The 22484-nt window shown below is 38.9% G+C and overlaps 2 protein-coding genes across 3 annotated transcripts in view; one reads left to right on the plus strand and one right to left on the minus strand.

The window, feature by feature from the left end:
- LOC133617064 (cohesin subunit SA-1) overlaps positions 1-12773 on the minus strand; it is a 49171-nt gene extending 36398 nt beyond the window's left edge. For both annotated transcript variants that reach the window (XR_009816937.1, XM_072914890.1), the window contains exons 1-7: positions 12746-12773; positions 8342-8408; positions 8180-8267; positions 7795-8016; positions 7340-7436; positions 1785-1861; positions 1508-1712 (exon numbers count right to left, since the gene is read on the minus strand). Coding sequence is in view for 1 of the 2 variants with exons in the window: in XM_072914890.1 (XP_072770991.1) it covers positions 1508-1712; positions 1785-1861; positions 7340-7436; positions 7795-8016; positions 8180-8267; positions 8342-8364 (712 nt within the window). In the remaining variant the exon portion in view is untranslated. The remainder of the gene's footprint in view (positions 1-1507; positions 1713-1784; positions 1862-7339; positions 7437-7794; positions 8017-8179; positions 8268-8341; positions 8409-12745) is intronic.
- Positions 12774-13720: 947 nt separating this feature from the next.
- The window catches only part of gpc2 (glypican 2), a 30456-nt gene continuing 21692 nt past the window's right edge, over positions 13721-22484 (plus strand). The window contains exons 1-5 of the mRNA XM_061976769.1: positions 13721-14043; positions 15695-15853; positions 19662-19796; positions 21823-21998; positions 22081-22161. Coding sequence (XP_061832753.1) covers positions 13878-14043; positions 15695-15853; positions 19662-19796; positions 21823-21998; positions 22081-22161 — 717 coding nt within the window. The 5' untranslated portion in view covers positions 13721-13877. The remainder of the gene's footprint in view (positions 14044-15694; positions 15854-19661; positions 19797-21822; positions 21999-22080; positions 22162-22484) is intronic.

The raw sequence follows: 22484 nt of genomic DNA on the forward strand, positions 1-22484 counted from the left end.
TTTAATCGATTTAATCGATTAGTTGTTGCAGCCCTCGTTGAAAGCAGTGTTGTCCTGATAGCAATATTTTGGTACCGGTACCAAAATTATTTCAGTATTTTTTGGTACTTTTCGATACTTTTCTAAATAAAGGGGACCACAAAAATTTGCATTATTGGCTTTATTTTAACAAAAAATCTTACGGTGCATTAAACATATGTTTTTTATTGCAAGTTTGTCCTTAAATAAAATAGTGAACATACCTGTACAAGACAACTTGTCTTTTATTAGTAAGTAAACAAACAAAGGCTACTAATGTAGTCTGTTGACATTTGCAGTAACATATTGTGTCATTTTCCATTCTGTTATTTTGTCAACATTATTAAAGACAAGTGGTAGAAAATGAATTATTAATCTACTTGTTAATATCTGCTTACTTTCTCTTTTAACATGTTCTATCTACATTCTTCTGTTGTTTGGATGCTTTACATTAGTTTTGGATGATATCACAAATTTGGGTATTAATCCGATACCAAGTCCTTACAGGATCATACATTGGTCATATTCAAAGTCCTCATATATGTCCTCATATATTTTTTGGCATCACATCTTGTTCCGTTTTTAAAAAATGTACATTATGTTTATAAACTCAGGAAATATGTCCCTGGACATATTTCCTGAGTTTATAAACATAATGTACATTTTTTTAAAACGGAACAAGATGTGATGCCAAAAAATATCGATGTACTCATAGTAGTATCGACTAGATACGCTCCTTTACTTGGTATCATTACAGTGGATGTTAGGTATAGATCCAACAATGGCGTTTGTTTACATTTTGACGCCGGTGAGCTACGGTGTGTAGTGAAGCATCTTTAGCTATTCCTCGTCCTGCAGCGATGATACTTGTAAGAAACTTACTTTATTTGTCGCCATGGAGGCGAGGATTAGTGATTTAGAAGTAGCTAAAACACTGCAGACTGGGGCTGGACTTTAGCCGCTAGTTAGCTAGCCATGTCTTAAAGCACCTCTTCCTGAGGGTGTATCAGTGTTATAACTTCACCTTTATAGTTAGTTTTTAAGCCAAAATGTGTCCGTTCTCCCTTTTCTGTCCACACACTGTGTCTGCTTGTAAGTACTCTGTGATTGTGCGCTGCCGAACATGCTCCTCTGCTCGTAAAACAAGCAATGACACGACGTGATGGCGACGGGGGTACAGGGGGCTGGTGGACCGGTACTTTTCAGAGGCGGTATAGTATCGAATATGATTAACTAGTATCACGGTACTATACTAATACCGGTATACCGTACAACCCTAGATGAAAGTAATGCATATTTAAAAAAGTAATCATCCTTAACCTTTAAGCTACATCAATTATAACCGTGGACTTAAAATCATTGCTTTCCTGCCCTGACATTTGGCCTTTGTGCCCTCAAAAGGTTGACGACACCAAAGGCCAAGTGGCCTTGCCCCTAAAATGAAGTTCCAGGCCTGGTTGTGGCCAGTGAGTGAATATGTAGTGCTTACCCAGCAGGGTGCTGGTGTGTCTGAAGGCTCTGACTTGGGAGTCGGTCAGCCCAGTGAGTAGAGATAGCACAGAGGGGAAGAGGTACTCGTCGTAAATGATTCGACTCCCACAGGAGCGTACCAAGATCCGGGTAAACTCGCACAGGCCTGCTTTGATTTTTTTCAGCAAGGGGCCCGTAGTGGACAGAGGGTAGGTTGCTGAATCCTGGAAGAAGAGCCGTATGTATTTCATGCCATTTTTTGGAAAAGCTTTGTGAAATATTGCTTGTTTTCGTACCATATCAAACTGTTTGGTTAGTGTGGCAATGATATCCGCATTTGGCGTGGAGTCAAGCATGTCTCTGCTAACCTCTCCTGTCCAAGCAAACATGAATGCACAAAAATGTGGCACATTTAAGGGGAACTGCACTTTTGCCTATAGTTCACAATGTATTTATTCATTTGACAGGGACAGTACGATTAAACATTGCTCCCCTTAGGTAACCGATGTCAAAGTACATAAGACTTCTAGCCACAGGCTAATTTGCAACCCTCGTCCTTGGTTAGGTTTTTCAAGAAAAGTTACGAAGAGTGAAAAACACGTACAAAAGGATTAGCACAAAATAAAAATACATTCCAAATAATTGGCCCCATTTGTCCATACTACGTCTGGTTCAAGTGCTCACACTTCTGATATTACTCGAGCCACTTTTTCAGTTTTGTGGAGAAAAGTTTAATATCTGACTGTGACTTTAACTCCGGTGGCAAAGAGTTCCACCGATGCGAGGCCTTCGCTGAGAACGCAGACTGACCCAGAGTCGTCCGGCACCTTTTCAGTCCACAGTAATATGGCAGTGGTGTTGCTTCTTTGGTTTTTGGTCAAAGTATCTTCAGTGTTTGTTTATATAATGACAACAGGGGCTTCACTACACCTCACCACTTCGCCTCACCTAAATAAGACAAACTGCCTTTGCCCAGACCATGGCACAATAAGACATATGGGATAAAATCATTGCATGCATGTACACTTGTGCAGCTTGAACAGATAAGGTCTAATACGCCTGAAACAATTTGTATTTCTTTTCTAGTCTTAGTCATTTTTTTTTTAAATACGACCATCAATTTTAGCTTAGGGTCCTAAATAACTTTTGTAAGTTCTAATGTGTTAAAATTTTCAGATATTGTGTTTTTAAAAACAATGGAAATTATGTTTCGAGTAAAGAACAACAGCCTTCCAGCTTGTATTCTTAGGTTATTTCAATTAAGAGGAGAAAACTATTATTTACGGGGGATATTGATTTTTGAAATAGGTAAAGAAAGAACGAATATAAAATACAAAAGGTATTTCAGTTTTAGGAGTTTAATGGTGGAACAAGCTCAGTGATGAGCTGAAGACGTGTAGTTCTTTGTTAAGGTTTAAGAAAACCTTGAAAGGTGAAATAATCGAAAATTATAAAATATAGTAATAATTACTTTCATCCCAAAAAATTTTTTTTTTTTAACGTTGATGTTCCAGGCAATCTCATTTTCAGTGAAGGTATAGGATAGGCAATTATAAGCTTTGGCTTCAGCCTATTCCTTTTTCGGTCATTCTTTTACTTTTCTTTTTGTGTGTAAATGTGTACGATTGTTAAATATGTCTAATCTGTACTGTTAAACTGGTCACACAAAATGGTTGATTATATGACCAAAATAAACTTATTTCATTCAATTCATTCATTCAACTAACACCCAGATATTTAAATTCCTTGCTCTATTCTATTTTGAATAATGTTGACCTGAATTTCGCTTAATGATTGTTTCTTCAACGAAACTAAAGCTGATTTGTCATAATTAAGGGTTAAACAGTTATATTGAAGCCATGTTGATACTTCAGCTAACTGTCTGCTTAATATCTCTGAAGCCTGTTGAGGGGTGTCGGCTGCTATCATCATAATCATAATGAAAGACATGACGGATGTTTTTTTGTTTTTGTTTTTGCAATCCAAATACTAAATAAATGCGATCAAAAGCCCGCTTACAAAAGGGGCCTATAGGAGCTGTTCAATTCTGCCAATAGAGCCCCTAAAAACATCCAAACACCACAATTAAGGTTTTCTATACATGATGTAAATATGTATGTAATGTAGTAAGATTCATAATTGTGTGAATGCTCCAAAGCATTCCTCTTCTTCTTCTCCACATTTTTCATCCGATTCAAACCGTTCCAACTTCAAACTGTTCAGCCTATTCGGGAATCGCAGGCTTTCCCTTGACAACTTCCCCAAATTCCCGGATTTCCAGGACATTTTTCCCTATTCAAAATGAATTGGCCATTTTTCAAACTTCCACCATTCCCACATTTTTAACCGATTCATACCATTCCACCTTCAACACATTCCACCATCCTAGTAATTCAAACTACCTTTTTTCCAAGTTCAAAAAAATTTCAGGATTTTCCAGATATTCCAAAGCCCTATTTCCACTCTTTTTTGTGGTGACTACTCCTTCCACATTTTTAACACATTTCAACCGTTCCACCATCAAAACATTCCCCTTAATCAGGACAAAAAACAAAGTTGTTTTTTGAATTGGAAAAATTCCCGGTTTCTCCAAAATTCCTGAATACCATCTCTCCATTCAGCATTTTTCTTGACCGATTTGAAAAATTCCAACACCAACCATTCCAACTCAATCAGACCATTCAACTTTTTTACAATTTTCAAAAAATTCCCGCTTTTCCTGAAATTTCCCAATTTTTTTTGAAATTCCTACTGAAATAAATGGGACATTCTTCAAAGTTCCACAAATCCCACATTTTTTTATCTGATTCAAAACTGTTCCAACTTCAAAATATTCAGCCTGTTTGGGAATTGTGAGCTCTACTTAAACAATTCTAAAAAAATGCCAGGATTTCCCATTATTCCTATTTTTTTGCTATTTTCCCCATTCAAACTTCCAAAATTCCCACATTCTTCAACCGATTCAAACCATTTTCAACAAATTCAACTCATCCCAGACATTCTAACTACTATTTTTCCACGTTCATCAAATTTACAGGAATTCCTGTTTTTTTCTAACCCTATTTTCAACCTTTTTCATTTGACTACTCCTTTTCCTTTTTCAATCCCATTTCTACCGTCAAAACATTTTTCTTAGTCAGGACAAAAAAACAAGTTGGTTTAGGGACTAGAAACATTCCTGGTTTTCCCAAAATTCCATAGTACAATTTCTCAATTAAAAAACTGTTACTACTTCAACATTTCTTGACCGATTTAAACAATTCCAACACCAACCAATTCAGCTGATTCAGGACATTCATGTTCCTAATCAGTTTTTAAAAAATCCCGCTTTTCCCCAAATTCTCAAATTTCCAGGAAGTTCCCATTGAAATGAATTGGACATTTTTCCAAGTTGCACAATCCCCACATTTTTCCAACCTATTCAAACCATTCCAACATCAACACATTCCACTCATCGTGGACATTCAAACTAACACTTTACCAAGTTCCAAACCAAATTCTGTTTTTTCTGGAAATTCAAACTCTTCAACATTCAAACCATTCCAACATTCAATCTATTCTTACATTCATACTACATTCTGTCAGCATTTCAGTTCAACTTCAGCATTGGAGCATTCCCACTCAATTCCTTCAGGAATTGCTTCATCTAGTAACATTTAATATTTACATATTTTGATCATTCTAAGCATATGCGGCGCATTAATTTAAAAAACGCATCACGACATTAGCTTTTTTTTTTTCCATCACTGATTATTACTCACTGCTGACTTCATGAGAGCCAACAAAACATACCAAAACATCACTTACTGTACAAGGGATGTCAACTGATAAAATGTTGCTATATTCCCGTTAGGATGAAAAATGACTCATAATCCTCGCGAAGAAGGGTGTGACAAAGCGTAGCGTCTCATTGTGTCGTTCGCGCCAGTGCCTGGTCCTAAATGGCTGTCAAAGTGTCCCAACTTGTCGGAATACGTCCTCAGCCATCTACTTTCCAGTTGAGAGACATGATTTATGATCTACAATAAACTTACAGGGAGCAAGGAAGCGAGGAAGCAGCAGACCACTCGATGTAAACATCAGCACACACGTTAAGTGATCACGGCGCCGCTATAAATAGTTTGTCTGCGTTAGCGCTTATAATAATATCACTAATACTTGCTTAATATTCAAGTCACCAAACGTAAATTGAGTATTGTTGGTGGTTTTTGAATGGTTGGTTATTGGATTTTATGGGCGGAATAGAGGACCTCCCATTGACTTCGCTGTAAGCAGACTTATATTTACAAGTTAGAATGCATTAAAGGGGAACATTATCACCAGACCTATGTAAGCGTCAATATATACCTTGATGTTGCAGAAAAAAGACCATATATTTTTTTAACCGATTTCCGAACTCTAAATGGGTGAATTTTGGCGAATTAAACGCCTTTCTAATATTCGCTCTCGGATGTGACGTCACGTTCGGGAAGCAATCCGCCATTTTCTCAAACACCGAGTCAAATCAGCTCTGTTATTTTCCGTTTTTTCGACTGTTTTCCGTATCTTGGAGACATCATGCCTCGTCGGTGTGTTGTCGGAGGGTGTAACAACACGAACAGGGACGGATTCAAGTTGCACCAGTGGCCCAAAGATGCAAAAGTGGCAAGAAATGGGACGTTTGTTCCGCACACTTTACCGACGAAAGCTATGCTACGACAGAGATGGCAAGAATGTGTGGATATCCTGCGACACTCAAAGCAGATGCATTTCCAACGATAAAGTCAAAGAAATCTGCCGCCAGACCCCCATTGAATCTGCCGGAGTGTGTGAGCTATTCAGGGACAAAGGACCTCGGTAGCACGGCAAGCAATGGCGGCAGTTTGTTCCCGCAGACGAGCGAGCTAAACCCCCTGGATGTCTTGGCTCACACCGTCCCTTATGCCACCGAAAATGATCAAGAGAAGAATATCGACCCATGCTTCCCTGGCCTGCTGACATCAACTCCAAAACTGGACAGATCAGCTTTCAGGAAAAGAGCGCGGATGAGGGTATGTCTACAGAATATATTAATTGATGAAAATTGGGCTGTCTGCACTCTCAATGTGCATGTTGTTGCCAAATGTATTTCATATGCTGTAAACCTAGTTCATAGTTGTTAGTTTCCTTTAATGCCAAACAAACACATACCAATCGTTGGTTAGGAGGCGATTGCCAAATTCGTCCTTGCTTTCTCCCGTGTCGCTGGCTGTCGTGTCGTTTTCATCGGTTTCGCTTGCATACGGTTCAAACCGATATGGCTCAATAGCTTCAGTTTCTTCTTCAATTTCGTTTTCGCTACATGCGTAATCTGTTGAATCGCTTAAGCCGCTGAAATCCGAGTCTGAATCCGAGCTAATGTCGCTATAGCTTGCTGTTCTATGCGCCATGTTTGTTTGTGTTGGTTTCACTATGTGACGTCACAGGAAAATGGACGGGTGTATATAACGATGGTTAAAATCAGGCACTTTGAAGCTTTTTTTAGGGATATTGCGTGATGGGTAAAAGTTTGAAAAAAACTTTGAAAAATAAAATAAGCCACTGGGAACTGATTTTTAATGGTTTTAACCCTTCTGAAATTGTGATAATGTTCCCCTTTAAAAAAAATCCAACCGTCGTCATGTCTTTCATAATAATTGTGAACGATAGGCAAAATTCCAAAAAAGTGCAGTTCCCCTTTAAGCCTTTGCAAAAACAAACGTAAGAATGCAATGTGGTCATGCCGGGGGATCAACACTCCACCATGGCCTCGGCTGAAATCGGAAAGGTAATCAGTGGCACCACAGCCCTACCACCTCCCGTCAATCGCCTGGCCTCCCCCTTAACCCCTGACCTTTGCATCCGCAGGACTGAACAATGAAGTTAATGAGCACCAGCAGCCCTGTCTCACGACTCTGCTTGTAGGAGTCCATCCACTCGTCGACCACCACCTAGGGACGGACAGGACCACAGCAGCCAATCAGACAGCTGGATTGTAAATAATATATCACAGGCGTTATGATGACTGCTGCGGATTTTTGAAAGCCGTTGAACATAACTCCAAACAGCCGTAGCCAATCACTACAACAGGCAGAATGGATTTTGGCTGTCAATAATTGACAATGCAACACAGTGCAAAGCCCTCCTCTTTGCATATCTGAGGCCAGTCCGGAGGCTCTCATCCGTCAGTGTCTGACAACATGATAATCCCTCTCATTAGAAAGCGCCTCCCTGGGTAGCTTCGTCCATTCATGTCTTTATCTCTATCCCCCCATTACATTCGTCCCCCTCTCCTGACAGTTTGCTCACCACGATGGCGGTCTTTCCAGAGCTGACAGCTTTGTAGATATCGTCCGCACTGATACCACGGGCGCCTCTGTTCCCTGGTCTTGTCCTAGGCCCGGGTGAGCTGTGCCTTGTCCCTTGGGAGGACTGTTGCTGCTGAGAAGCGTCTGGTGGAGAGGAGATGGAAGTGCCAGGCGAGCCGGGTGTCGCGCTCAATGCAGCTTTATGCCTCTGCCTCCTGGGTAGCTTGGGATGAAAGGGAGACAGAAGGGCAGGTCAGCAAGGGGTTTCCAGTGAATCGATGCCGTCGACTGAATTAGCGGTGGCTTGGCATTCAACAATTACAGCTGGACCTTGCTACCTAAACCTAATAATCGCATGAAACCAAGTGTTGAGTGAATTCACTTACCAGCGACTGTTCCAATGCCTGTTTCTTCCGCTTTGTGGTCTTTGCTGGGACCACATAGTCTTCATCTAAATCCGTCAAATCCTCAAAGCTAACAGAAACACGTGTCAGTGCGTATACAGTTCCACACACAAAATATCAGACAGCGATATTTGACACTGGTACCTGTCGAAGTCGTTACTTGACATGTTTGACGCAGTCTCAGGGATACCCGTCGGCCAGATGATTTATGCTAACACAACAAACACGATCAACATTCATGGGTGAGCAAATTCCACTTTGTAATGTGACTTTTGATGTAGTGTACGAATGTTTCTGGCTTACACTGTTTTTGTTTAAAAAAAAGTTAAATCTGTGTGGACGAGAATGAGTACATTTTCCTCCTCCAACCTCCGAGGACAAAGCTACAAACAATGGGAGACCGGGCTTTCTGCTCCGCCGCTCCCAGTCTGTGGAACGCTCTCCCTGACCACCTGAGGGCACCACAGACTGTGGATGCTTTTAAAAAAGGCTTAAAAAGCCTTTTTTTTTTTTTTTTTAAATAAAAAGCCTTTTTTTTTTTTAGATATATGCATACTAGTTATAGCTATTTGGCTGTTTTGTTTTTTATAATCTTTTTATTTAATTTTTTAATACACTGCAGCACTTTGAGGTTGTTTACTCAATGTAAAGTGCTTTTTACAAATAAAATCTATTATTATTTTCATTCAAGAAGCAGTGAGCGATGTAACAATTTCATATCACTGTTATTGTGACTGAAATGATCACAGATGTCATTATTATCGTGGTATTGTTGATTGTGCTTATTATAACGTATCTATGTAACCCGCTTGGTTCAGTCCCTGCTTTTCTGTTCCGCCTGGGACTCGAACACGGGTCAGCTGCTATTTATAAAATTGAAACCCAAGATACATTCTTAGCAAAAAAAAAAAACACCTATTGTTCTGGATTCTAAGGAGCCATATTTTTGAGTGCTTAAATGTTTATTTATTTTCATTTTAATTGGTAAAAGTTTTAGAATGCTTTATTTTCTTGATAAAGGCGTGTGTTCACTTAGCTGCATGTCCGGTATAAGTGATATCACTCTAGCTCACTTTCTGTTGTAGACAGCTTCGTCTCTGTTAATAAAGTTGTAAAAAAAAACAAAAAAAAACACTTTTGTGTTAGTGATGTCCTATACCACTGATTTTATTTCTGATCCGATACCGAGTAAAGTTCAGGCTTGTACCGGCAATATCGGTCATAAGGCACACTGCCGATAAATGGGCTATTTTTTTTTCATATATAAGGTGCACCGGATTATAGGGCGCATTAAAGGAGTCATAATATTTTTTTAATGAGGTAGCAACTTGTCCAGGGTGTACCTCGCCTTCCGCCCGAATGCAGCTGAGATAGGCTCCAGCACCCCCCGCGACCTCAAAAGGGACAAGCGGTAGAAAATGGATGGATGGATAAATGGAAAACACTTCCTTGTGGTCTACATAACATGTAATGATGGTTCTTTGGTCAAAATGTTGCATAGATGATGTTTTACAGATCATCTTCAAGTCGCTTTCTGACAGTCGCTTCCGGATGCGCCGTTTTGTGAGCTGCCTTATTTACGTGGTACACCTTTGGCAGTGTCTTCTCCCCGTCATCTTTGTTGTAGCGGTGTAGCGTGCAAGGACGGGAGTGGAAGAAGTGTCAAAAGATGGGGCGAACTGTTTCAATGACATTCAGACTTTACTTCAATCAATAACGGAGCAGCGTCTCCTCATCCAGAAACAACACCACCGGAAATGCTAAAGTTCCTTGGGTGAATAATGTAAACTCGCTACACCGGTATGTTTTAGCGCTTTCATGGCGAGTTTACTGACAGATATAAGTAAGAACGTTGCACTACTTTATATTAGAAATGGCAACAGCAGAGGATGAATGTCCCATAACAAGAAGATAGAGAAAAAGAAGAAGCTTATCGACTATGGCGTCGAAACGGACTACAAAGGCGGACTTTGGATTTTTCAGGATTTATGCGGATCCCAAATACAGATCAGCAGGTACCAGAAGGTAAGAAAAGTTGCTTTTGCATAATATTGCGAAACAAAATGCCAGATAATGTCTTACCTTATACACACACCATAATAATACTCCTATATTAAAGCAAATCAAGCGGTGTGGCTGCACAGAGGAGAACTACACGCCTCCAGACTGCAAATGAAAGGCGCATGTGCAATGCCACTTTTTCCGCCTCGATTTACAGAGCGAGATGTAAATGTAAATATTTCTTCACGGTCATGTCAAGCTATTATAAGTACCTGAAACGTCCTAATTCCATCGTTCATGTGAATAAGCCAGTCATTAGATTTGGTTCGTTATCACCACCCTACATTCTTTTGATCAAATTTTGATACTTTAACATTTAACAATGCAGAACAAATTGGATTTAAAAAAAACAACTAAGAATCAAGAGAAGGAAGTTAATTTGCAGTTATAATCATGCTTATTATTTTTTAATCACACTTTTGTGTCTCTCTTACAGCGTCCATTGCGATACATTATGAAAATAGGGCGGTGACGTCATCTCACGACTTCGAGGACAGCCAATAGCTACTTTCTTTACTGAGGAGTGGGCAACGCTGCATTTAAAGATAGCAAGCTCACTAGTACCTAATATTTATTTGGAAAAATAAATGTCATTATATCAGAAAATAAACTATGGTTAAAGATGTCAAAGAGGGTGGTTTAAATATGATTGACTTTAAAGTCATGAATGGAGTCTTAAAGCTAAAATGGTTAAAAAATTACCTAGGGTAATCGTGTTCAATATGGTATATAATTCCAAATGTCATATTCCAGAGATTGGGAGGAATACATTATCTGTTGCAAATGTGACTTTCATGTCAACTCATTACCAAACAAACTGTCTGATTTTCACCAACAGACCCTACTTCACTGGAAATTATTGTTTAAACACAATTTATCTCCGCACAACACACCTATATGGAATAACTGTTACATAAAAAAATCCATATAAATAGAAGAATGTAACTCTGTAGGTATTTGGGCTGTCAGACATTTTATGGACAGCTGTGGCAGTTTGTTTACGTATGAAAACATGTATGAAAAGTATCAATCTGTTTCAAAAGATCACCAAAGCAATACTTCTATCCTAAAAATCTATGGTGACCCAGGACGTTTTATATTCAAATACTACCCCTTGTCTGAGAAATCTTGATATTGAAGATGATCATTTCTGTGGTGAAAAATGTTCCAACAAATATAACAGGGCAGTTTTAGTGAAATAATAGTTCATAGACAATATATCCTGAAGGAGTTTACAAAAGTTGAGCTAAGGAAATTAAGGACAAGATATATTACATATCCATTTCTTCCCAAAATTTAAGAAATACAATTTAAAATTATTAATGCAATATACCCTTTCAAATGATTTTTTTGAAACTTAAATTTAACATGGAGGTTGATGGCTGTTATATATGTGGAGCTGTAGAAGATGTCAATCATGTGTTTGTGGAATAGGAGAGTGTACATGTGTTTTGGGAGGAGATCAGAGACTGGCTGAGAGACAAGGGTGTGGAGATGTCCCCATTCTCTATAAAAGAGATCAAATTTGGTATTTTTATAAGCGAAGCTGTGTCATCCGGGAGGAGCTCAAAGTAAAGCCGCTGCTCCTCCACATCGAGAGGAGCCAGGTGAGGTGGTTCGGGCATCTGGTCAGGTTGCCACCCGAACGCCTCCTTAAGGAGGTGTTTCGGGCACGTCCGACCGGTAGGAAGCCACGGGAAAGACCCAGGCCACGTTGGGAAGACTATCTCTCCTGGCTGGCCTGGGAACGCCTTGGGATCCCCCCGGGAGGAGCTGGACGAAGTGGCTGTGGAGAGGAAAGTCTGGGCTTCCCTGCTTAGGCTGCTGCCCCCGCGACCCGACCTCGGATAAGCGGAAGAAGATGGATGGATGGATAAACGAATGTAACTTAGAAATGTTTCTCAACATTATTATGCTCCTGGCAAAACATTTTCTACATAAATGTCGATTTATGAAAGTAAGGCCTACATTTATCAATCAAATTTCGGAGGATGATTAAGAGTACAAAAGCCCTTGAATTGATATATTTGTTAAAAACATTTAAAGTGATTTAAAAGTAGCCCTTTTTTCTTTTTTCATATTATTATTTAATACTCTATCTGTATTTTCTTTCCTTGACATGTTTCGCTGGTGTTGAAAGTGCCTTATAAAGGTATGTTTGTCGTTCAATTAAAAAAATAAATAAATAAATAAAATAAAAAGCTAGCTCGCTAGTCGGACCATGAGTTAATCAAAGTGTGGCCATTAGTCGCGGTTTTATTTAAAACGGTAACATTAACCTTCAGAAGTTTTATGTTTAACTCAAAAGTGAATCATTAATACCGTTTAGCGTTACGTCCCTAAGGAGCACTTTAGTTTCAAATCAAAAGTATTACAACGCCAACATAACCTTCCCGGTAATCGCGATTAAATATGATTTCCCATTAGTTGATACAATTATTATTTTTAATATTACGTTTCCCTGTTTAGGTGAAGTGCTTAACTTACCGAAAACCGCACGAGGAGGAATTAGGATCTCACAACTAACAAAGACGTGATTGGCCAGCGCTTAAGTAACGAAGGCTGTGATTGGTTGTTGAAAAAAAACCTGGCGCCAAACTAGCGATAAAGCGATGTTTTGTAATATAACGTTGGTGAAATCGCCACGTTTTGAAGTAGTCGTTTTACTGGATATCATTAATTACATTCTACTGCTTTAGAGACGGACAAAGTGTTGACGGGATTGATTCTCCTCCTTGTAGTGGGTGACATGATCTTCTCAGCAGGTTTTTATTTTTTTATAAAGCTTTATTTATAATATGCAACAAAACAAGTACAGCACTAAACAGTACAAAAAAAGCACCAGGGGGTTGCAAACTCAATAAAGTAACTAAAATAGAATGCAAAATCTATATATAAATGTAATATAATGTAAAGCCACAAATTCCGTAAATAATCCAAATTTGGAACACAGCATCATAGTTTTCACAGCTTTTTGGTTGCTCGGGGTAGAGAGCGTTTTAAAGTAGAGTTCTAATTATTTTTTAAAGGCACAAAAAAACAGGTCAGGTATTGAGAAACTTACATTTATGAATATAAAATTTAGCCAATGGTATAATGAGGTTGCAAATGTAAATCCAAAGACCACATCTCCATTGTACGTCACGAATTCAGGACAATTTCTTAAGCGTAAAAACCAAGACTTCCGGTTTGTATTTCAAAATAAATACTACTTGCTCCCTCAGTAACTTCAAAAACAGTGTTTAATTTACCTTTTAGATTTTATTTAAAATATTAAATATTTTTTTACAGCTCGCTGACGATGTATAATAATTGGAAATCCGCGAATAACACGGATATTACAATTGGAGAGCTTTTATTTTCAAACAAGAATACACTTCCGGTTATAACTACCACTTAACACGCACACGCCAGTGATGCTGCTGAGAGGGTTGGTACCACTAGTACCGCTTTTCTCCTCATTAAGGAAGTTTACTGGACACAGTTGATGGAGACAAATGTCTAAAAAACATGACTTTTTTACACGACTGACCACGGACTTATTTATTTGGTTGATTTCCTTAGAAACTGCCTCTTTACATCAAACGGCTGCCTTTTGTGGCTGAGTTTGGACACCCGGATGGCTTTATCCGGGCACCGGCTCATGGGCTTGCTTTGCTCGGTCGTCGCGCTGTCGGGGCTCCGGAGCTCAGTGGTTGCAGCGGGGAGGAGCTGCGCCGACACCCGGCAGGTGTACGCGGAGAAGGGGTACAGCACCGGCACGGCACCGGTGACTCAAATCTCAGGTTAGATGCTTTTTTTTAACGCATGCATATAGATTAACACGGAATTGGTGCACTACTATATGGCATATTGACCAAAATTCTAGTCATTTGTAAAGAATGAAAAGTGCAAAAAAACTCACTAAGGAGCACCATGTGGCAATATAATTGTATTTTCCCTCAGGATCAAAACAATAGGTGGTTTAAAACAAATGATGGTTCAATAAATTGGATGATTAGGGGTGGTGAACAATATAACCAACACCCATACAACAAAGAACCTCACCCCTAATTACTTCTTGCCAAGCCTGGTAAATCTCTGCATGTACCCCTGGGGTTCTGTCCACTGGTGATAATATTATATGCATTTTTAATAACGGGAATAAAGTTTTGGATGCTTTACTTTACATGCAATTGAGTGATTGAGTCAAACAGACATCTGCAGTATTGATTGATAATGTGTGAGTGTGAGTGTGTGTGTGTTGGTTTGTGTTTTTTTTACTGAGCTCACTGTCCCGTGGGCCATGGGGGAGCAGATGGCCTGGAGAGTGGACTATGAAGAGAAATGGAAATGCAGGGATGAGAGAGGCTAAGAGTGAGAGAACAAAAGAGACAGAAGAGCGGTACACCAGCCAGACTCCGGACGTGTGAGGAAAGGCGTGATTAATGTGTGTGCGTGTCATGTACACTGGCTAAAGCAAAATCAGAATCAGAATCAGAAATACTTTAATAATCCCCGAGGGGGAATTAAGATTTTTAGCACAATTCCATTCAAGGGCAGACAAACATTACAGGGAGACAGAACGGGATCGCTGACGGGTCTGCCAACTTCCGGCGCCCCTTACACAAAAGGGGAGAAACGGGTAAACGCTGGAGGGAAAACAAAAGTAAAACAACAACAACAACAAAAAAACATATATACTGTGGTGGCCTCTGCGGTGTTCCACGCCATCGTCTACTGGGGTGGGGGGAGTATGGCCAGAGATAGGAGCAGACCCAACAAAGCAACTAAGAGAGCCGACTCCACCCTCGGCCGCCCACCAACTCTCGGTCAGTGTCCAGTCCGCATGGATGAGCGAGGGTACGTCTAAGTAGACCGAGATGTCCGATACCTGCCCATTCAGCCAAGACACTGTGAAGCTAGTCCGTCCCGGAGCTCAGCGCCAGCTCCGCAGCCTCGTCTCTTCATCCGCATCTCCTCTAGTCTCTCCAAACGGACTCTGGTGTGGCAGAGACCCAGCAGCTGGTCTCCATGGCCAAAAGGCTCCCGGGAGGAAGATCCAGAAGTTCACAAAAAAGCACCGCAGAAGTCACGAAAGTGTCACACAGTCCCGAAGGGTCCCGAACCAAAAGGCAAAAAAAAAAAAACCCACATGAAAACAAGAGGGAAACATTGAGGAACACAAAAGGATGACACAAGAGCACAGAGCTTCTGCCAACAACAGCCACCAAAAAAAGACCTCAATCTGCATGTCATTATCTCTGATATATCAAAAGAGTGGACCTGAGCCGAAAAGGAGACAGATTGCTGGTAAATGAATGGATAATTCATGCGGGGAACTGCAATTTCACATCACACCTCTTATCTTCGGCAGCAAGAGTGACACGTCCTGTTTTAAACACGAATGAACAAACACGGACGATTTTAAACTGACTTGTTTCCTTGCGAGCGCAGGCGAGCACTTGAGGCTCTGTCCTCAGGACTACACCTGCTGCTCCAGTCAGATGGAGGAGACGCTGGCCCTTCAGAGCGAGCGGGACTTCCTAAAATCGGTGGAGGACCACAGCCAGTTCCTGCTGACCACCTTCACCCAAAGGCAGCGGCGGTTTGACGGTGAGGGAGTGGACTGCCACTGATTTAGTGTTGATGAAGAATCTTTCAAAAGAATGCATGCCCCATATTCCAAACCAATAGGGAGAAGCATGATACCAGACATTTCCCTTACTCTATAGAGCAGGGGTGTCAAAGTCAAGTAAATTAATTATCTATGGCCCCCGGGATGATATTTGATTAGTATTTCAGGGCTCTAATTTAACCGCTGCAAGTGCCTCGACCGCCCTCGTCTTTCGCCGTAATTCCCCAAAAATTTACCAACATTTACGACAAGAACATGCCGTGACCGCCCTTGACTTTTTACTTGTTAATATGCTAGGGATGTAACTGTCAGGTTCAAACACTGATGACATCTATTAAACAAGACAAGAGGCAAATAATTAAACAGGGACAGAATTAAATTTGGACTCAATTGGGGGGACACGCCTGGACACACTGTACTCTTGTACAGTGTGTCCAGCACGCTCTGCCAAAAGATTGCACTCCTCTTTCTTTATTTGACTTTCTCCGACCACCTTACCACCGCTTCCACTTCCACTTCCAGAGAGAAGTGGGTCGTAAACAGCGTTGCCTTTGGTTACATAATAGTTCAAAAGAAGAGGTCGTAAAATAGTTCAAAAAGAGTTCCTAAAATACTTTAAAAAGAGTTCCATAAAATACTTCAAAAAGAGTTCGTAAAATACTTCAAAAAGAGGTCGTCTGGAAATTGGGCAGGTCCCTGGTTCTCTCCGCTTTGAAGTCATTGGGTTATAACAATATCTTTCTGTTGATTACCATACATGAGAGAAAACAGAAAACCCTTCATGTTGCTTTCCCCCTTACACAGTGGAGTTTTACGAGCCTTTTTCTTGGTAGGTTTCAAAGACAGCTTTTGTCTTCTTGCTAGGAACTAATTTCAACACAAAGCTTTTTGTGATAACTTACAAACAATTATTCTAACAGTAACAATAAACGGTATAATGATAGTTTGCGAGAAAATTCCCGACGGTTAGTAATACCGTTTAATTTTTTCATTACGAAAAACCGTCACTTATTAATGCATTTTCCGCACCATGAAGTCAGGCGCATGCGCACTAACGGTGTTTGGCTTGATAATCATGGCGGACCAACGACACCGAATTTGCTACGGAGATTTCCCCTCGGAGTAAACACAGCCAAGCGCTTGGTTTAATGTAATTTTCCCTCGTTTCCCGTCGTGCGTTTAAGAGCGCACTGCTGTGTTTAGATGGAGACAGGTGTGGACAATATTGGAGACGGACGCACTTGTCCCCACACTAAAATTAAACAGCGAAGGAGAAAACTATTTGATGTTTTGCACCAGGCGATGTGTGGTGAACGTTGTCACAACTTGTTTATAAAGTCTTTACTTTCTTTACGGGGATGTTCACTCCAGTCAGTGTTCAAATAACATCAATACTACACTGCAAAAAGTCAGTGTTCAAAAACAAGAAAAAAAAAATACAAAAATGAGGGGTATTTTACTTGAACTAAGGAAAATTATCTGCCAATAGAACAAGAAAATTCGGCTTGTCAAGACTTTCCAAAACAAGTAAAATGAGCTAACCTCAACTAACCCAACATTTGTACCCTTTAGATGACGATTTTTCTCTCTTATTAAAGAAAATAAATGATAAATGTATGCATTATCCTGTTATATCTCACATTCCATATTGTGTTTTGGAAAAAGGTTGTCATAAACGTAACTTAATTCATTTAAAAAAAATAATACAAAAGAAAACAAATGTTTATGCATTTGTACATTTATTCAGTTATAAACATTCATTCACTTTCTTCTTTCCTTCATGGATCTAAAATTTACCACTGCCGGTATTTTTTTCTATATTTTTATAGTAATATTTTCAGAATGTGTTTGTTCTAGGGTTGTACAGTATACCGGTATTAGTATAATACCGCGATACTAATTAATCATATTCGGTACCATACCGCCATTGGTGGATCTACACCTAACATCCACTGTAATGATACCAAGTACAGTACCGTATCTAGTCGATACTACTATGATTACATCGATATTTTTTGGCATCACAACATCTTCTTTTGTTTTAAAAAAATATATATATTATGTTTATAAACTCAGGTAATATGTCCCTGGACACATGAGTTAAAGTACCAAAGATAGTCACACACACAATAGGTGTGGTGAAATTTGTCCTCTGCATTTGACCCATCCCCTTGTTCACCCCCTGGGAGGTGAGGGGAGCAGTGAGCAGCAGCGGTGGCCACGCCCGGGAATAATTTTGGTGATTTAACCCCCAACTCCAACCCTTGATGCTGACTGCCAAGCAGGGAGGTAATGGTTCCCATTTTTATAGTCTTTCGGTGTTTGAACTCACAACCTACCCATCTCAGGGCGGACACCTTAACCACTAGGCCACTTAGTAGTTTTGATTTGATTTTGATTAAGGATCCCCATTAGCTGGTTGCCTCAACAACCCACTAGTCTTCCTGGTGTCCACAATTCAATACAATTACAAGTAAAAGCATATAATTATAACTACACAATACAGAAAACAATAAAAAAATAAAAGCATCAATAAGAAAACAAGCAAACAATTTAAAGTCACAGAATAATAATTACCATATAAATATAACTACACAATATTAAACCAAACAAATCATCAACGAGCAAACTAATTTAAAGACTCAGATAAAATATTACTCTCTTTTTAAAAACCTGTTTACTTTCAATGCCGGTGAGAATTCGAGGCAGGTTATTCCAGAGCGATAAAGATCTATAAATAAAAGAAGACAAGAGTAGGACTTTGAATATGACCAATGTATGATCCTGTAACTACTTGGAATCGAATTGATACCCAAATTTGTGGTATCGTCCAAAGCTAATGTAAAGTATCAAATACCAGAAGAATAAGTGATTATTACATTTTAACAGAGGTGTAGATGGAACATGTTAAAAGAGAAAATAATCAGATATTAACAGTAAATGAACATGTAGATAAATAATTCATTTTCTACCGCTTGTCCTTAATAATGTTGACAAAATAATAGAATGATAAATGACACAATATGTTACTGCATATGTCAGCAGACTAAATTAGGAGCCTTTGTTTGTTTACTTACTAATAAAAGACAAGTTGTCTTGTATGTTCACTATTTTATTTAAGGACAAATTTGCAATAAGAAACATATGTTTAATGTACCCTAAGATTTTTTGTTTGAATAAAACCAAATAATGCAATTTTTTTGTGGTCCCCTTTATTTACAAAAGTACTGAAAAGTATCGAAATAATTTTGGTACCGGTACCAACATATTGGAATCGGGACACCAGTTTGTTCTATTTTTGGCCAAAGTAAGACAAAGAAAACAATCTGAAGTTTTTTTTTTTTTTTAGTTTTAATGCCATGATTTTAATAGTCCGATTTGAGTTTGACACCCCTGCTATAGAGGAACTTGCCTTCTAGGACAATTCCCTCAAACTGTCCCCACAAAGTTGGAAAAAAGAAAACTATGTTCCAGGAGGAACTAAGGGAGTTCTGTGTCTGCCTTCGAGATAATTGTCTATATCTGTCTGACTCGCGCAGATTCACATTTTTACCGCCTACTGCTGTCACCTTCATTCCCTTTCTCCTTCTTTTATATAACCTCAATGCTGACTCAGCAGTGGGAGACTGCTTATGAGCCTCTAAAGGCTATTTATGCACTGCAGACTTCACGCTTCTCTGCACGTGTTTCGTTAATGTGACGTGTGAAAGCGTTCCTGTGGGGCCTCGACGGGCGCTTTATGGCGTTCGAGACCTTCATGTGATGTCCTTGCTGTGGTCCAAACAGAGTTCTTCAGAGAGCTCATAGACCTGTCGGAGAAGTCCATGAACCAGATGTTTACCAAAACCTACGGACGCCTCTTCACGCAGAACGCGCACGTCTTCCAGGAGCTGTTTGCAGAGCTTCGCAGCTATTATTCAGGTCAGTTTTCTATGGCCTCTGCTGGCGCGTAGATTTAGATTGAAGGGGATACCAGATGGGCATATTTTATCGCATAATATGTAAGAACTGCTGCTCTCAACCAACCATCCATACCTCATTCATTCTGCCTCTCTTGCTGCAGTCCTTATCTGTATAACCTACCTATGTCAAGGGGAACTTGTGTAAGACAAGCACACACGTCTTTCTTTTTTCATGCATTCTAACTAGTAAATAAATGCTAGCAAGAGTCAGATCACTGTACAATGGAGCCCATGGGAGTCGTTCTAATCTGCCTATAAAGCGCCCAGAAAAACAACCAAACACCTCCATCAAGGTTTTATATACACACTGTAAGTATATATGTAATGTAATGACAGGCACATTCATAATAACATTTAATATTGATGTATTTTGCTCATTTTAAGCAAAATTTCACAAAGACATCTGGACACTCCTTTTTCCTTCGAACACATCACTGTTTAATAGTCATTGCAGTCTTCATGACAGCCAACAAACATAATTGAACATTTTGGACCTTGTACATTACTGTACAAGGTCTGCTGTCACTGGGATGCTGACTGTTAAAATGTTCAAATATTACCGTTTAGATGAAAAATGATTCGGCCTTTTTGTGTCTGTCTGGACATTTACGGGTATAAATTGGATGCCAAAGTTGACCAACTTGTTGGATTATCTCCTCATTCTTCTACTATCATATATGCGTCAACAATATTTTATATATATATATATATATATATATATATATATATATATATATATATATATATATATATATATATATATATATATATATATATATATATATATATATATATACACATATATACAGACATATATATATATGTATATATACATATATATGTGTGTGTATATATGTACATATGTATGTATATGTGTGTATATATGTATATGTATGTATATATGTACCGTATGTATATATATATACACACACATATATATATACACACATATATATGTGTGTGTATATATGTATTTATGTACATATATATATATATATGTATATATATATATACACACACATATATATATACATATATATATATGTATATATACACACATATATATACATAATTATGTGTATATATATATATATGTATATGTGTATATATATATATGTATATGTATATATATATATATATGTATTTACATATACACACACGTATATATATACACATATGTGTGTGTGTATATATGTATATGTATACAGTATGTGTGTATATATATAAATGCATATGTATGTATATGTGTGTATATATATATGTATGTGTGTATATATATATGTATGTATATGTGTATATATATATATATATATATGTATGTGTGGGAAAAAAATCACAAGTCTTGTGATTTTTTTCCCCACACATACATATATTGCGCTCTACTACGGTATCGAGCACTATTTTTTGGATAACCTTATTAAGACATATATATATATATATATATATATATAGATAGATAGATAGATAGACAGATAGATAGATAGATAGATAGATAGATAGATACATATATCCATTTTCTACCGCTTATTCCCTTCGGGGTCGCGGGGGGGCGCTGTAGCCTATCTCAGCTACAATCGGGCGGAAGGCGGGGTACACCCTGGACAAGTCGCCACCTCATCGCAGGGCCAACACAGATAGACAGACAACATTTACACTCACATTCACACACTAGGGCCAATTTAGTGTTGCCAATCAACCTATCCCCAGGTGCATGTCTTTGGAGGTGGGAGGAAGCCGGAGTACCCGGAGGGAACCCACGCAGTCACGGGGAGAACATGCAAACTCCACACAGAAAGATCCCGAGCCCGGGATTGAACCCCAGACTACTCAGCACCTTCGTATATATATATATATATATATATATATATACATATATATATATATATATATATATATATATATATATATATATATATAAAAATAAAACGCTTGTCCATCCATAGCGTTACTTTCAAGCTCGACACAATTCCATTCATTGTCCACAGGGGGCAGTGTGAGTCTGACAGAGGTTCTGTCGGACTTCTGGTCCAGGCTGGTGGAGCGGGTCTTCACACTGGTCAACCCTCAATATCAGTTCAGTGACGACTACCTGGAGTGCGTCAGCAAACACGCCGAACAGCTGCAGCCCTTCGGAGATATGCCTCGCAAACTTCGCGTGCAGGTGGCCATCAAAATATTTCTCATGATTAAGACAAATATTTTGGAAAGCATTCATGATTTTTTATATTAATAATTCCATTTAGGTGTCCAGGGCTTTTATTGCTGCAAGGGCGCTATCTCAAGGCTTGGCAACTGGCCGAGATATTGTCAACAAAGCCACAAAGGTGAGTTTTTTTCTATAATTTGCACACATATTATCAGTCAACTGCATTAAAAAGAAACTGACATCTATACCTTTGGCCGTTAAAAGCCAGTAATTTCCAGGAGTTATCTCAACTTCTGAGTAGCCTCTGATTTACTAATGGTTTCTAATGTTGTAAAAATGTGTAGAATAAATATTACATTTCAACATTTCTGTCAATGAAGATTTGCGCCAGCCTGCGACACATAGTCATTTTGATAGTAGGCTATTATAGCTATTATAGACACTTACATCATGTGTTGCCTTCATTATAACACTTATATAAGGCTTTTTATTTTTTGCAGC

Source organism: Nerophis lumbriciformis, linkage group LG16 (assembly GCF_033978685.3).
Source record: "Nerophis lumbriciformis linkage group LG16, RoL_Nlum_v2.1, whole genome shotgun sequence".
Classification (NCBI taxonomy): domain Eukaryota; kingdom Metazoa; phylum Chordata; class Actinopteri; order Syngnathiformes; family Syngnathidae; genus Nerophis; species Nerophis lumbriciformis.